Genomic DNA, 16,344 nt, shown 5'->3' with positions numbered 1-16,344 from the left:
GGAAAGCACTAAAATACAAAACAAAATTGGTATTTGAACGTTTTTTTGAAGCATCCGACTACAAAAATACTTTCAGAAAGCCTGTAAACATTTACAACACAGTATGTGTATTAATACAACATTATTACTTTCAAGGTCAGTATTACACATGCAGTTTCTTGGAGCTACATATTTTGGTGTTATTTTTAACATCTGACAGAGCATCTTGTACTGTTGCAAGCTCTACACTGTTTACAAATACTCCCAAGCTGCAGCTGCTGACTCTACAGAGTATGTCTTGCCATAGCAAAAAGAAGAGTAATTTTAATTATCCAGTAATGGCATTTTTTACAGTACTATATGCACTCACATTCTGTTGATTTGCTTTGTATTTTTTCCACCTTTTGACAATTATATGGAACAACAGGATTTGGTTACAAGAATATCCATTTCTACAAAAGGTCAAAAAAGTCTAAGTACACTTGAGAGACACGTCTAACCCTGTTCAGATTATGGATGAACTTCACAGCCTCTCTTAGCAGGTGCTATTTCAGGAACCTCTACATTTGGCTTACTTTTTTAAATGGAAATGCAGAGATAAAAAAAGCTGGTTTGAAATCAAATGCCAAGTTTCTGTTTTAATTCTTCATTCTCCCAAAATACTTAACCACCAGCACAAGAGCAGAAGGTAGCAGTAAACAACTTACCCACACAAGCATTTAGGAACAGCCAGTCAGTCTTTTTCATTCTATTTTTTATTTGCTTTAGTTTTTTGAAGTCAACTTCAAGCTCCTCCTTGCTGCCAACAGCTCCAGCCAATTCAATTCTTTGGAAGTCCATTTTCACATCAGATTCACGTTTGGTTGTTGGTGGAGATCTTCTTTGGCTATTACCACTACTACAGCTGCCTCTCCACCGAGCCCTGTCTTGCTCATTTATGATGGAAGAAGCCTCTTCTGTATCTGCCAGTTCTATTGCTTCGATGTTGTTGGGTCTGGGGTGATCACATACAACACATTTCCTGGCCTTGGCCCAGTTTTCATATGTACAAACAGAACAAGTCCAGTGCTGAGCCCTTATGTTTAGTTTATTTCTGTCATTGTATTCCTCACACGGATCCACAGAAAAAGGGACCGGTCTGGACCCGGAGCCTGAAGACTGAGGAGACTCCGTGGGACTCCTGGTCCTGCGCTGAGACAAGCACTGGGTACACCTTATAGCTCTTGGCCAGTTCAAGTACGTGCACATGTGGCACGACCATTTATTTGCACTTTCCATACTGTAGGATGATTTAACCCTTGGTCTTGCACTGGAATCCGGGCATATCAAAGGACTGCTCCCTCCTTCAGTGCTCGTAGGATCCCAGTCCCTCCCGATATCACTGGAACCACTTTTGAAAGGATCTTCTGTGATAATTGTTCCACTGGGTCTCTGGGCACGACACATGGTGCACTTGATTGCAGAAGGCCAATTCTCATATGTACAATACTCACAGGCCCATTTAATTCCACGCTCTGTCATTGTGCACTCCTTGAAATGAACTGCGGTGGGCAGAAAGCTGAGGGGCCAGAACACACCATCAGTACACAGTGCCAGCAAAGGAGCTGCTCAAAACAAAAAATGAGTAAGATTTAACCCAGTGGATATTAAAATCAGACTGGGAAAATGGGCAGCCTTTTTTATTTGATATTATTACAACATCTAAGGGGAGTAAAATCACTATGAAAAGGGTAAGACTTGACCTACTGGCATTTTATATGCAGAATTCAGGATTTACTAGTGCAAAAATGAGAAAAAAACTTAGTCCAGCATTTCTGAAACTCTTCAAACTTGCACAGAGATTTCCAAACAAATTCAGAATACACATTAAGTGCTGAGAATACTGGAGAAGAGACCAGTACAGCTACAGAAACAAGTTATAAATATTAAATTCTTAAAATAAAATTCAATATGAATACAGCAGTACAAGAAAAGGAACACAAAGTCTAGACCTTACAGGATTTGGAAGGAAGGGTGTGTATCTGGTGGGCAGTTACACAGTGAGTAAGCAGTTCTTCCAGAAAAGGAAGGTGTTGGAATTCATGTAAAATACTTACAATTTGAAAATTTTAGAAATGTGCTTAACCAAGACTAGGTCTTGACTGGACATCACCCGTATCAGTAGTGTTACAAAGTGAAAATGCCACTTGAAAGCATGCACAAGCTGTGTGTGTTGCCAGGCTAAGACAGTATTTTCATGCAACAAATTCAGATTTCAACTCACTTTTTCTCTAATGAAGAGGGGATTCTGTCTTCATGCTGGCTCAGATCTTTTCTTCAGATTGCCAAATATGAAGGATGAGCATAAGCAGATAACTATTCCTGTAAACAAAATGAAAATAGACTCATTATGGGCTTCCTACTGGACCTGAGTAACCAGAAAGTTAATTATTAAATGCCACACCTATTCTAATCCAAATTTACTTGGTTAAACCCAGTCATGACCTGCTGAGGCCACGAGAGACTGGTTAAAATAAACCAGTATTTATAAAAAACCGGTGGCCACATAAGTGGTCAATCTGCTGAAGTAAATGAAGTAAATCCAAGCAACAAGTTCACACCAAAATATCCACAAACACTCTTACTGCAATCTGAAACTCTGGATTGGGAAGGCAGAAAAAGCTTTGTGTAGAAAGCATAATAGAGGGAAAGGCTGAGGCAAATAGATAAAGGACAAACAGACAAAGGTACACAGCATTTCCTCCCTTACCCCAGAATAGTTATCCAGCATGTAAAACTCAACAAAGTGCTGGTTTCACTTTGCTGAATGCAAAACAAAGAATGCAAAACTGATTAAATACAAACCTGCCACATCACTTGACCAACACTTCTTATTTATCATATTACAACCCTCTCAGCTAACAAAACCACCCAGAGCCTAGGAAACTAAAACTCACAAGCTGCACAACAGGATTAAACTCAAAACCCGACACATCAACCCAAAAATTAGTTAATACCTGTTCCCCAGTTAGGCAATGTTTTACAAGTTAGTACATTCTTCACTGAAATACCTTCACACACACCTTGCTCTACCAAGGCATAGCTCAAAGTTCTACTTAAATTTGTCAGCCTTATTCCTACTATCTCCTCCTGAGGACTCTGGCACAGAACGAGAGATTTTTCCAAGAGCTCAAGTGATCTATTCAGCAGATCAGGTGGCTGCATGAATGAGGGGCTATCGCATGGCCGGGACAGAGGAGAGGGCAGCACTATCCTTTTCCATAGCAATCCATATTTATGCTGCATGAAAGCAGAGGAGCAATCAGGAACACAGAAAGCTCTCTCTTAAAGCTCAGGTTCCATAGTACCGGTTTGAACAGCCTGCAGAGAACTTCACTCCCACCTCTATATTATAAAACTGTGTCAGACTGAGGAATGTGCTGAAAAGGCAATCAGATTTCCTGCTGCTTCCGCTCCACCATTCCTGACAGATGTCCATGCCCATTTATAATGGGGAAAAAAGGAGCTGGATCATATCAAGCACCCCATAACTGTGACAAAGTAAGTGAAAAATGCATACATGTATACAGGAGAATATAAAGTTAATTTGATTTTACTAAAGGTGACTTTGCAAAGAAGACTTTTTGGCAATTTTAAGGAAAAAAAAATGTTTCTCTACTTTGCCAAAACACCTCCTATATGAGTACACTAGATACTAGGTTTATCTATTCCATTTGGTCAAAGCTTTTCCCCCAATTCCCAAAATAAGGTTTTTAATTACTTTCTTAATAAGCTTATTCTCTCTAGAAACAATAGAGGTTTTTTAGGAATTAATGTGTTGTAGTTAGAAACACAGGAGAGTTGAACAGAGTTTTCAGAACAGAGAAGGCAGAAGCACACTGCCTGTGCACCTGCCCACTGCCACCAACAGATTGTGCCACCAAGGACCACCAAAAGTGGCTGTTCCAATACTCCAATGCTTGAGAATAATTCCTACCGGAGCAGAAGTTGGTATGGCTGGAGTAGGCGATGCTTCCCATCAAATCCATAAACAGTGTGTGATGGGAACCTGTACCTGTACATGGTTTCTTCCCTGCCCTAGTTTGTAAGGCCTTAAACAAAGCAGTTCCCACTTCAGACAAATCCCAACTCACATTTGGGATGGGGCATGAAAACAAGAAATCATCTGTTTTAGTGATATTAAGACTGGGAAAGGAGATTGCAGTTCAAGTTGGAAAGCAGCTGGCTGCAAAAACAATCTAAACAAGTACTGAGATACTACTTAGGAAACTAAATAGCTCAGGACATCCAACGTTACAGGAAAGCTTTTATACATATCACAAGATCAGCTTTTTAGCTGCAATTATCTTCTGTGCCCCTTAAAAAGCAGATGCTCTCAGACATAATTCTTAGAGAGGCTGAGTATCTGCAGCTTTGAAAGCCTCTGAGATATGAGCTCACCACCTCTGAACACAAGGCCTCGGGTTATTACGAAGTAAAGAATATAAAAAGGTTCAATAGAGCAATGCAATTTCTCTTCCTTGACAGCTCTGCCAACACCAAGTACAGTGAGGAAATTCAGCATTGGGTTGTTTTTTTTTACTGTTTTTTACTTGAACTGACCTCCAGTTCTACCCACCACAATAGCTACCCATGGATGGGTCTGATGGGAGCAGAGCTGGAGGTCAGAGACACCAGACCCATCCAATTTTGTTTACATCAAGAACTGCAGTCAGAGGACAAGGGGAAATGGCTTCACACTGAAAGGGAGTAGGTTTAGATTAGGCATTAGGAAGAAATTGTTCCCTCTGAGGGTGGGGAAGCCCTGGCACAGATTGTCCAGAGAAGCTGTGGCTGCCCCTGGATCTCTGGAAGAGGCCAAGGAGCTTGGATCAACCAGGATAGTGGAAGGTGTCCCTGCCCATGGCAGGGGATTGGAACAAGATGAGCTTTAAGGTCTCTTCCAACCCAGACCATTCTGTGATTCTATGATTTACTGGTGATACAGCATCACCATGCAGCCACAGCAGTTCGATGCTTATTACATTTTTTCCCAATTACTTCTTTGACTTTGTTTTCAAGTCAACTTGTTATTTTGGATTCCTCACAGAGGAGAAGCTGAATCATGGAGCGCCTCCTCTGACAGAGAAATAGCAACACAGTGACTGTGAAGTGCAGGTGCATGCCTTTATGTCCAAAATGCATGAGCAGACAAGAAATTAAAACCCACAAAGCTTCAAACAAATTCCAGTTGATCAGTTTAGACAGTGTGCTGAGTATCTTCTGAACACACTTGTAGAGTAACTCAATACACTGAAGAAAATATATTAAGTTCTGATAAATAAGGAACAAAAAAAAAAAAATAAAACCTTATCAGATCACTTTTTTACTACATAAAGCCAGTTGTAAAAGGTGACCTAAAATAACTAGAAATTTTTAACAAAATTCTTCTTTTTAGGTGCCCAGGAAAACACAAAACAGCTCACAGAAATCAGGAAGAAAGAATAAAGTTCTCAAATACTACTTTTAGGACAGGATATATTACACTCCCCTCAATTTAATTACTTGCTGTGTCCAGAAGTTGTTTTTCCCTTGGCTCAAACAAGGAACAATATGGAGCTCCACTTCATTAAATGATCAAGTCCCCCCTGTAAACAAGCCAGATGCTGATTTATACCAGTCTACACTACGGATTTTAGCTGGGATGCTGCTGGCATCTGTGCTGGCTGAAACCTTACGTAATTCCACCAACCAGATCTGTGTTCCCACCTCAAATTCATTTTGTTCATGTCCACAGATTTTCGAATAAAACTGCTTCTGTGTTTACAGGGAAAAAGGGAGCTCAAGGTGGTAGCTTCTGCAAGACAAATCAAGAACCACCCTCCTTACCCCCATGCAGCTGCCTCTCATAAGGTGCTCTAAAAAGAAAGGCAGGCTGGTTTCTTCATTTTAAAAACACTAAAGCAACTTTTCAGATGAACACAGTAAGCAGAAGTACCTTTTTCTGAAAGAAAGGGATCTCTATAACCAAATGTAGAATCTCTTAACTCAGCACTTCAGGAGTATAGAAAGTAAAACCTTTCACAAATCCTAGCCTAATTTTCCAAAGTGCACATTAACTGACCATCTTCTCTTACCTTACCAAACTTACTCTACCTTCAGCTATTTGTGCTTCTTTCTCAATAATTCAGTATAAGCCTCCACAGATAGGTATATTAAAAGCAGAAGGCTTGAACTTGGGTTTCTGTAGTTTGATGGGAACTAACAATAAGCTCCATTGTCATCTCCGCAAATTAATTTTAATAAAATTAAGAACCCTGACCTCGTCAATGGAACAAACAGATCAGATCAGCACTGAATCTGGAAGCTTTGCAGTAGCATCAATGTACTATAATAAAGAATGGAAAGATTACTGTGAAGTATTTTCTTCATTAGCCCAAACACACTGAAGCAAGAAATTTAATAAGCAAGCAGAGTTTGCTTTGGTTCTTAGGACAGTTCTTTAAAAAGGCAACAATTCAGTCCCAAACAGAGCAGAAGAAATGGGAAAACACTCTGTCATCTCAGCAAAAGCACACTGAAATAATTTTCCACAAGCTGCTCTGTGAGATGGGGGTTTTACTTGGGAAATGTTGATTTCCTTGAAGAACACCAGCTGGCTGTTTGCAGAAACTGGACCCAAACTGCAGCAGCCACAGAAGGCACAAACCCTTCTCACCAAACTGTACAAGCAGGATTGGGAGGTTTCTGTCCAACTGCATCATCCTCCCATCCTCATGGCAGCAAGAACACACACGGATCACCTCTGGCTCTCCTGATAAATGGAGCTGCTCCTCTGCTCCCTCCAACGTCAGCAGCAGGGACAAGGCTGCTGTCTGAAGAGAAGCTTCATCCAGGTAAGACTGGCACAAATCTGATTTCCATTAAACACCCAATCACTCCCATGCATATCACAACACAATCTATAAAATATAGCATTAATGGTGCATGAGAAAAAAAAAAACTGAAAATGTTTTTGTTGGAACCGAGTAACTATTTACAATCTAGCTCATTAAGTGATTTCTAACATTTTCTTCAGTTTTGATAGTCCAGATCACCAAAAATACTCCTTACTGTAGATTTTTAGCTATGACCTGCCTCACTACCTAGAACTTTTCATCTTAAAAGTGAGGAATGAGTTAAAATCCAGGAGACTTCAGCTCTCACTAAGAAACACAATGCAAGAAACACAGTTCTCTTAACCAAAAAAAGCAGGAAAGTAAGAATTAACTTCTGAACACATTCAGAAGTCTGTTCATTGGGTGAATTCAGATGGATTTCATTTAAATAAAATTAATAAAAAATTGTTTTCATTCTGCTTTATGGATTCGTATCTCATTTCAAAGCGTCTTAAATCTACTTTATTAGGTATTTATGGTATTCAGAAAAATTACACAGATTTTGCTTCAGCTTTCTTTTCAATATTCTATTCACACTTCCAACCCAACTGCTGACTTTTCATAAGCAAAAGAATTTATATGCAGCTTTAAGGCAAGAGGATGTCCAATTCTGCTAATGCTCCACGCACTAAGAAGGAAAACATCTGGGAGGTTTCTGATCTTTGGAGATATATGAAATAAAAGATTGACAATGAACTTTATGATTAGATCTACAACTTAATGTAAACGGATGCTTCTGCAAAAGCTGGAAACTCATTATAAAATTGACAGATATTTGAGAATAGTACATTTTCTCTTTCTGCTGTCTTTTTTTATTCAAATATTTATCTCTTAAAGCATTTCTGTGCTCTTAGCTGCTACAATTAACCCTCTTGTGTAACTTGCACAGAGCAAGTTTGCATTTTATTCATTACTCATCTCAAATGGGTCAAACTCCATCTAGCTCTATTAACTTTGTGACTAAAAGCTAGGAAAATCTTAACTGCTGAAAACAACCTATAAAAACCCAGGAGCAGCAGCCTGCTGTTCAGTTCTCTTTCTTTGTCAGGGCTGCTTTTTTTGTTTTAAGCTAAATTAAAAGTGAACGACTGTCCAGATGAGACATGAGATGTTACTACACATTAGGATGGACTAAATATGACCAACTGCTTAGAAACCAACACCATTTGGGCAAACAAGGGTAAGCAGTTTAACAGTTACATAATGCACAACATCTCCCACACAACATTAATCAAAATCCAAGCAAAATTACTTAAAATAATGAGCTATGATAGAGCATTTGCATAAATACAGTCAGCAGCATTTAATGAATTTGACCATGAACAGCAACAGATGAATAACTGACTTGAGATCTACAGTAACAAACATATACAGTAAAACAACAGAACAGTTAAAACTTTATTTTTAAAAAGACATTAGCCTTGGACAAAGTACAGAAGTTGAACAAGATGTTTCTTTATAAAAAGTGAGGTCAAATACAAAAACAGTTTATCTGTGTTTAGACTGTGCCTCCAACACCAGACCCATTTTTGTTTAGCTCTCAGCCATCCTCACACACAAAGAGAAAAACCAGATGTCACGCTCTGACTGAAAACACACTGTGGAGTCAGACATCAAAACTCTGAAACACTTAAACCTGTCCAATGGCAGGAACATTACACCAAGACTTGAACATTCTCTAATAATTATCCCCTGGACCTCCTCAGTACTGACTGACCATAAATTAGAGCAGGGCTACACACACCATTCAGAGGAGGAAAACCACCTGCCTCCAAAGGAAACATGGAAACACACACTCAGCATCACTCTTGGGCAGTTTGCTCCTAATTAATGACTAGCCACATCCAGATACAGCTAAGGACTGTCTTTGCTATGAGCATTTGCAATTGGAATACACTTAAGGCAAGTCCCAGCTCAAGTGAGTCAAACAAATTACATTTATTTTATGCAGTTCTTCCTAAGGTGCTGGCAAGGCAGCAAAGTATCAAAAAGAGGGAAAAAGAAAAAACAGTAGCAAAAATGCTATTATCACAGCACACAAAGTCCACTAGTGCGGGTGCTGTTGATTAACACAGTACAAAACACTAGTGTCAAATATCACAGGGAAAACAAATCCAAGCTCCTTCTAGAGACAGAGTGATTCCGGTTCTTTATTTTAAATCACTTTTTTTTTTTTTTAACCATAAGATTAGTAATCTGTATTTTGGTCATAATTCATATCTCTGAGTTAATCACTGCAGGGTACTCTGCACTCCTGAAAAGTTTCAGAGTAACAACTCTAAAACAGAAATAACAGGTTCTGGGGTGGGAGTAAGTCTCTACTAAAGGCAACATTGAACAACCTTCTTTAAATAAACCATTTAAAAGCTATGAGGTGACACTTCTTTTTATCCCTGCCAGTGGGGAGGTGAAGAATAAAAAGTGAACAGTTCAGCAGCCTATCTCAGCCCTTCAGCAAGCCAAAAATGAGCTTCTCAGCAGGCAGTCAGTAAGGGGAAGCCTTCACAGGTAAAACCTAAACCCACTGGCCCATCTGTCAGATGGTGTCAGTGACAAGCACAAGTCCAGGACAAAGCACCCAGGGCAGTGAGAACCAGCAAAAACCAAAAGTGTATCATCAACACTCCTTGAACCCAAGACCTCTAGATTGAGCCTGTTCCAGGGGAGTACTGAAATAACAGCAGGGAATAAATATGCCAGCTGTCTCTACAGATCCCTGCTTAGATACTGGGAAGAAGATTGGAGACTCAAGGAATACTTTCAAGCCCATTAGCCTGAGACATGCACAAGCCGAGCTCCCACAGCACACTTATGGTCCCAACAACCACGAAAAAGAAGATTGTCCCATAAACCAGCAATCATCATCACAAAGCAAACTTCCTATTTTTTGCTGGAACAATTTATGAGATTTATGATAGATGTTTTTCTTCCCAGATAATCAACTGACTGCATCAAGAACCACATAGTTTTTAAATGAGTGGACCTATAAAAGTGTGTGTAAATTCAAAGTCGCTAAAAAATTACTGATCAAAATAGTTCTAACACACTGGGGGAAAAAAAAAAACAACAAAAAAAACACCCAGACCACTCAAGTTTATTCTTCCTTCGAAAGTCAAATAAATCATGGTTCTGACAGTTTTCTTTAGCTCAGGAACACCAACTCGTGAATATCTAGAAATTACCAAGAAAACCAACAGACCTTACCAAAGTTTCTTAATACCCACAAACTCCACAGTAACCCCCATCTTTCTTTGATTTATTAAAAACAGCTTCTCACAACCAGATGCTAAATCAAACTGAAGTCAAAGAACCACATGGAGGGTTTTTAAACCTTAACATTTGATTACAGAAGTAATGGCAAACATAACCCAAATAAAACAGCACCGTGTCCTGGCTTCTGGCACAGCAGGAGGAAGGGGAAGGGAAGAAGACTGCAGCCTCCTCGCTCACAAGTCACAGCTCCAGACACAAGTCCTACTTACACAGCCCTATTTACACGTGCCAAAGCAGACACAAGTCCTTCCTTCCAACCTCCCCCAATGCCCTGGACAGCAGGTTACATGTCTGCTTTTCACTTTCTACCTAGGTCTTCAGTACTTCAGGTATTTTCAGCTCAGTTCTGAACTTAAATCCTGTGTCTTGTCCAGCATTTTTCTTAGAAGTAATAACTGTCCTTAATTTAAAATTTGCAAGCCATTGTCAGCAAAAAAAAAAAAATAAAATCCAACTTAGAAGACCATAAGAAAAAATAAACAAACAAGCAAACAAAAAATAAAAACAAACCACGCAGTAGTATCCTTGTCTTAAGAACAAGCAGAACAGATTACATCAAGACAAACCCAAATAACCAAAGGGAAAAATGCCAACTTAATTATATCTCCTGTACAACAGAAAATGTAAAAGGGTTGCAAAGTTGGCTGCTTCCTAGGCAAGATGCTCTGCACATACCAGTCACTACCAATCTTTCCACTGTATTACCTCCCCATGTTCCTTGTAAAAAATCTACTTTTCCTTCTGCTTTCTTGAACCAGACTCCATATCAGCCCCCTCTTGAGTTCTCTCTTCAAACATCACTGCCTTCATTCCCTGCTCCATCCTGTCCACACCTCTCCTCTCCCTGGTCTTTGCCAAAGTGAGTTTCTGCATAAATGGGACATCAGCACGGGAAAAAAAAAGTTATTTTGAAAAACATAAGGTAGACACAATTCCAGTCTGAGTACAGAACTTGTGAATACCTGCCTATGCCACAAAGAAGAAACAGAAAATTATAAATATTATTATAGATTAACACACTCTCAGAATTGATGTTGAAGTATGACAGCTCTTCTTTTAAAGTATGTTAACTGGTAGACCCCAAAGAGGTAATTATTAATATTGCACATCAAGAAAGTTCCAAAAGAATTAACTACAAAGAGCAGCTGTGCTCCAGCCACGGATGATGCAAAAATGAGCACAGTCACAATCCTGTGCAAGCTGAGGCAATGACAGCTACACAAGAAATGCTATGAAAAGTACCAGGAAAGTGTCTGGATCCCAAATGTTCGAAATACTGATTTGAAGACAGATGCTTTAAGGTGTAACAAATTCCATTCAACTGACATTACAAAGTTACAATTATCTATGTTACTAAACTGATTTTACCAAGCTACACCATCTGACAAGAGCAATGGCAAACTCGTCACTAGCCGTGTTGAAAAAAATTCTCTTTTCAACTCTGCCTCATTTCCCTCCTCATACATAGTACTATTTAAAAAAAAAATAAAAAATTAAGAACTCTATTACAGCTAAGCCAGCCATTTTCAGCTGCCAAACTAAAGTTTAGTTCCATTTTAGTACCAGGAGACTGTGGATCATAATTCACGCAGTTAAATTGAGGATTACTTGTTGACATCAATTTTGAACAGCCCAAAATAACCCAGTCCTCAAATTTTGGGGGGAGGAAAGGGTATGAGATTACTAAGAGAACTGGCAGTAGCAGTTTAAATGCTTTGCTGTGATTAGCTGAGAGCACATCACGACAAAGAATGTATTGATCTGAAGTTGTGCTAGAACTGATACAGCAAAGAGAAGCTGGAAAGAGAAACATTAACACCCAAGTTAATACCACATGAAGAAGCCAGTAAATATCACTTTAAAGTGCCTGAGAGAACATTTGATTATTTGATTGACTGTATTAAAAATAACCTCCCATTCAATCAGTAAAGTATTTCCTACTTACACTTCTGACTTATTTACAGATCCTTCTTGCAAAGGGCACCAAAGACGGGTGGGAACTCCTGTCCCTGAGGAATTTACAGGTCAAACAACACACAATGAGAATGGCCACACACAAAGCTAAAAATGTTCCCTTGACCCATTCTGAGCTGAGTCTCCAATTAAAGTCACGCTTCTGTGATGAACCGTTGATGCTTTTGTGCCACTCAGCATTCCAATTACATTAATATTTGTAATTATACTTCTGAGAAAATGCTAATAGACACAACTCCACAAGAACAGTTCACAGCCTCGCCGGTGTCACCCCCACCTGCTTGCCCTTGCTTAAGCAGCAGAAGGAAAGTAAAGGTAGCAATTTCTTTTTCCTTCAGGAGAACTACACCACATAATTAGAGTTTCACAAATCCCAAGAAATGCAACACATCCAAAGGTTTTATCCTCTTTGAATGCTGTGATGGACTTAAAGCAGAGGTGATCTTTCACATATGACATTCCAGACTCCACATGCTGAGACACCAACCCAGCTTGGCCCTCGGAAGCAGGCCAGCAAAACAGTTCCAGAACACCTCCTGCTGCTCACCTGTTTCCTCCTCCCTGAGTAACTACTGAAAAAGGGGGAAAAAATAAATAAGCCTCATAAACCTCTTCTGTAGTCACCAAAGACCAAGAAGCAGATGGAAAAACAAAATTAATTACAACAGATCCCTCCTGAACTACTGTTAAAAGGTTCTGCTCACACCAGAGCAAGCTCTCATAAGAGAAGGAGGGAGTTACTATACAGAAGACATCTCACCTTTCAATTTTTGTACCAGCAAACACATCAAAGCACTAAACTCACATGCTAGCTCCAGCACTTGTGACACCGCAGGCAGCTGGTGAGCACAGACTGTTCAAGCACAGTACAAAGCCCGTCAAACAACGTTTGTTTACTACATCAACCCCCAAGAATTCCAGAAAAAGTTGTCATTATTGCCATCGCTGAAAGTCACCGTGGCAGCAGAAAGTTCTCAGCAGCCGGGCTGTGCCAGCTGTGTAGGACACCCGGATCCATCTTCTCCATCATTTCTCCCACCCGCTGCTCCCAAGGGAGCGGTGACTGCTGTGGGGACAGGCTGATTCTGTCACTCCCAAGGAAAGACTCACAGACACATCCAAAGGACTCACAGACACATCCATGACCTCCGCAGACAAGTTTATCTTATCCTGCCAGGAAGCTGCTGCAGTCTGGGTCCGTGAAGGCAGACAGGGAGGCGCTGGCAGTGTGGATTACCAAGGTCTGCCTAGCTCCTTAATCCAACTTTCCCAATTTTTGTTTAGACTTCGGTTCCCAAACACGAGCTCGATTTTGAAATACTTCTCACACTGTACTTCTGATAAAGCATCGCCAATACTTGATCACAGAATGAATCACAGAGTGGTTTGGGCTGGAAGGGACCTTAAAGATCATCTCGTTCCAACCCCCTGCCATAGACAGGGACACCTTCCACTGTCCCAGGTTGCTCCAAGCCCCGTCCAACCTGGCCTTGGACATTTTCAAGGATGGGACAAGCAGTATCATGGAAGTCCTGCTACCCAAAATCCACAGACACAACCCATCACTCCCATCACCTACTCCACCACCGCGTGCAGATCCACACAGGCACATCCGAACACGAACAAAATCAAACCAGGAGGGTGGGAAGAAGTGGGAGGGAGGCGGCACAGGCATGATCTCACCCAGGCACACCAAGGCACTATAGCCCGGGGTCCGGAGCAGCAGCCACGGGAGAAAAATCCGAGTTTCCTGCCTTTGTACCGAGGCTGTGCCAGCCTGCCTTCCCTCAGCAAACCTTTCCACGAGGGACACCGATCGCAGCGGGATCCGGGGCCAAGCCGGAGGCGCCTCCTCACAGCCCCCCCCGACCCCGCAGCGGGTCCCCGTTGGACTCTGGCTCAGCTCGCCCCCGTCCCCCCCGCGCCCCCTGGTCCTGCAGCGCTGCCCGAGGAGGGCAGTGAGAGCACAGGATCTTTACCTCTCCGCCGAGATCCGTCCCTCAGTCCCTCAGAAACACTCTCGGAGCACTGGGAGCCGCCTGCGCCCCGCGCCGCCCCCCCCCCCCTCCCGCGCTCCCCCCCCGCCTCACGACATGGTCTCTCCCGAGGCGCCGCGGCTGCCGCGGCCGCGGGCGCCCCCACTTGGCGCGGCGGGGGGGGGGGAGGCTCTGCCCGCGCTCCTCTAATGGCGGCGGCCGGAGCGGCCCAAAGCAAAATAAACCCCCGCACGGCCGAGCCGTACGTCAGCGCGGCCTGCCGCCCTGCGCGCCGCCCATTGGCTGGGCCCGCTCCTGCCTTCCGCCAATCGACGGGCGGCTCTTTGCGCAGAGCGGTGATGTCATCGCTGCCGCGGGGCGCCGCGCGCAGGGCGGGCGCCAGGGGGCGCCGCCCGTCTCGGCCCCTCAGGGCGGGTCCCGCGGGAGCCCCGGTGGGCATTCCGCGGTGCCCGGCCCGGCTCTTCCCGCTCCCCTTTTTCCCGCACGGCCCCAGGACCCCTCGGCACCCCGCGACCTTCCCCGAGCCAAACATGCGCCTGGGTCGCCGGCGGTAACGCGCAGAGCGCTGTGGAGTGGAAGCGAGAGCAGCATCTCTCCCCGTGGCTCCACATGCACCGCGGTGCGGGGTACACAGACATCGTAGTTTCCTGTGGGAATAGTCCCTCAAAAATCCTCCGTGTGATGGCACGTGGCCAGGCAACAGCCGTGGAGAACACCGCTTTGTCACAGCTGATGACAGAATCGCTGAGGTTGGAAAAGATCTCCGAGATAACCGAGTCCAACTTGTGAACAATCCCCACCTTGTCCAGAGCCCTGAGTGCCACATCCCGGCCTTCCTTGGACATCTCCAGGGATGGGCACTCCAAACCTCCCTGGGCAGCCCCTTCCAATGTCTAATCACCCTTTCCATGGAGAAAATCCTCCTAATGTCCAACCTGAATCTCCACTGGCTGAAATTTAAGACTTCGTCCTCTATTTCTTATTGGCACTTGAGAAATAATTTGCTATAGAACAACTGAAGGAATTAATGGGAATCCAAAATCCTACAGGTGCCATAGTCAGGTTGATATGGTGGTGTTGGGTCATTGGTCAGACTCAATCTCAGAGATCTTTTTCAATGTAAATTGATTTTGTAAAATAAATATTTCCTCCGCATGTCATTTCCAGCTGTTCCTGACTCGAGACAGTGAATGTGTGGGGTTGGAGTTCAGGATGCCACCCTGCCCAAAAGGACTTATCCAAGTGGTAGCCATGCAGTGCAAAGCCCATTTCTTTCCTGAGAAGGAAAGACCAGCAGCAACAGCTCTGCCAGCCCTTGGGTTCAGTCCGTGTGCTGGCTATGCAATATTTTTTTATTTTCCATTCAAAAATTGTGAGACTGCATCTTCCTTAAGCTGCCCTTGTAGGCTCACTGACAAAAAATGTGTATTTGTCCACTTCCTTGCTTTTCCCTCAAGGGTTTTGCATCATTTGATACTTGATTTCCCCCCCCCCCCCCCCACCACAGTTACTACTTTTTATTTCAGGCTTTCTCAGATGTTTTAGCACTTTCTTATTTCCATGGTTTCATTCCCCATTCCCAGACACTGTTAAATAATGCCTCAAGCTTGGTGTTGCATTGGGAAACTCATCCAGAAGCAGCTGGATCCATCCCTTCTCCCTCAGTCAGCATAAAAGGAAAGCACCTGAGATGTTCCAGCAGAGCAGTGCTAGAGAAAATCCCTTTGTCCAGCAATCAGACAACCAGGACTGGAGTCAGGACTAGTAAAATGTAATTACTTATGGAGACTGAAATAGAAATTTGTCTTCATTTGCAATTAAATTAGTTCCCTATAAACATTGAGAATTGTTGCAGGGGGATGGTAATGTGATTTCTCTCTCACAGACTAATTATTTACTAAATTCTCTTTCTGACTCCACTGAACAAGTTGGTGCATTTCTCAAAACACAGCTGTAGAAAAAAACTGAACAATTTTTTTTTATTATTTTTTTAATAACACTTGGATAAGTCATGTAAAATAAATCTTCCTTATCTTAAGGAATTTTACCATCTCTGTGCTTAGACATCATCCCAAAAATGTATCCCTTCCTCTTGGCATCTAGGCAAGATGATGGAAGAGCTGTTGGGGTAAATTCTAAATGCTGCCCCAACTGTGCAACAATGGAAGTTCCCAGAAATAATTGTTCTAGATTAGACTGCATAA

The 16,344-nt window shown here is 42.4% G+C and overlaps 1 protein-coding gene across 6 annotated transcripts in view; it reads right to left on the bottom strand.

The window, feature by feature from the left end:
• Positions 1-14,262, bottom strand: part of ZRANB1 (zinc finger RANBP2-type containing 1) — a 39,913-nt gene extending 25,651 nt beyond the window's left edge. Inside the window, exons 1-3 of one of the 6 annotated variants that reach the window (XM_014257698.2) lie at positions 14,123-14,262; positions 2,243-2,340; positions 687-1,583 (exon numbers count right to left, since the gene is read on the bottom strand). In XM_014257698.2, the coding sequence (XP_014113173.1) occupies positions 687-1,500 (814 nt within the window). In that variant the 5' untranslated portion in view covers positions 1,501-1,583; positions 2,243-2,340; positions 14,123-14,262. Of the gene's footprint in view, positions 1-686; positions 1,584-2,242; positions 2,341-2,975; positions 3,176-14,122 lie in introns of those variants that run through there. The other 5 variants (XM_005528834.3, XM_014257699.2, XM_014257701.2 and 2 more) reach the window with 5 other exon arrangements.
• Positions 14,263-16,344: the final 2,082 nt, after the last annotated feature.

This window comes from Pseudopodoces humilis, chromosome 9 (assembly GCF_049639895.1).
Source record: "Pseudopodoces humilis isolate 2021_Gansu_Grassland_sample_001 chromosome 9, ASM4963989v1, whole genome shotgun sequence".
Classification (NCBI taxonomy): Eukaryota; Metazoa; Chordata; class Aves; order Passeriformes; family Paridae; genus Pseudopodoces; species Pseudopodoces humilis.
The sequence above is the reverse complement of the archived record's forward strand: the minus strand, read 5'-3'. Positions and strand labels throughout refer to the sequence as shown.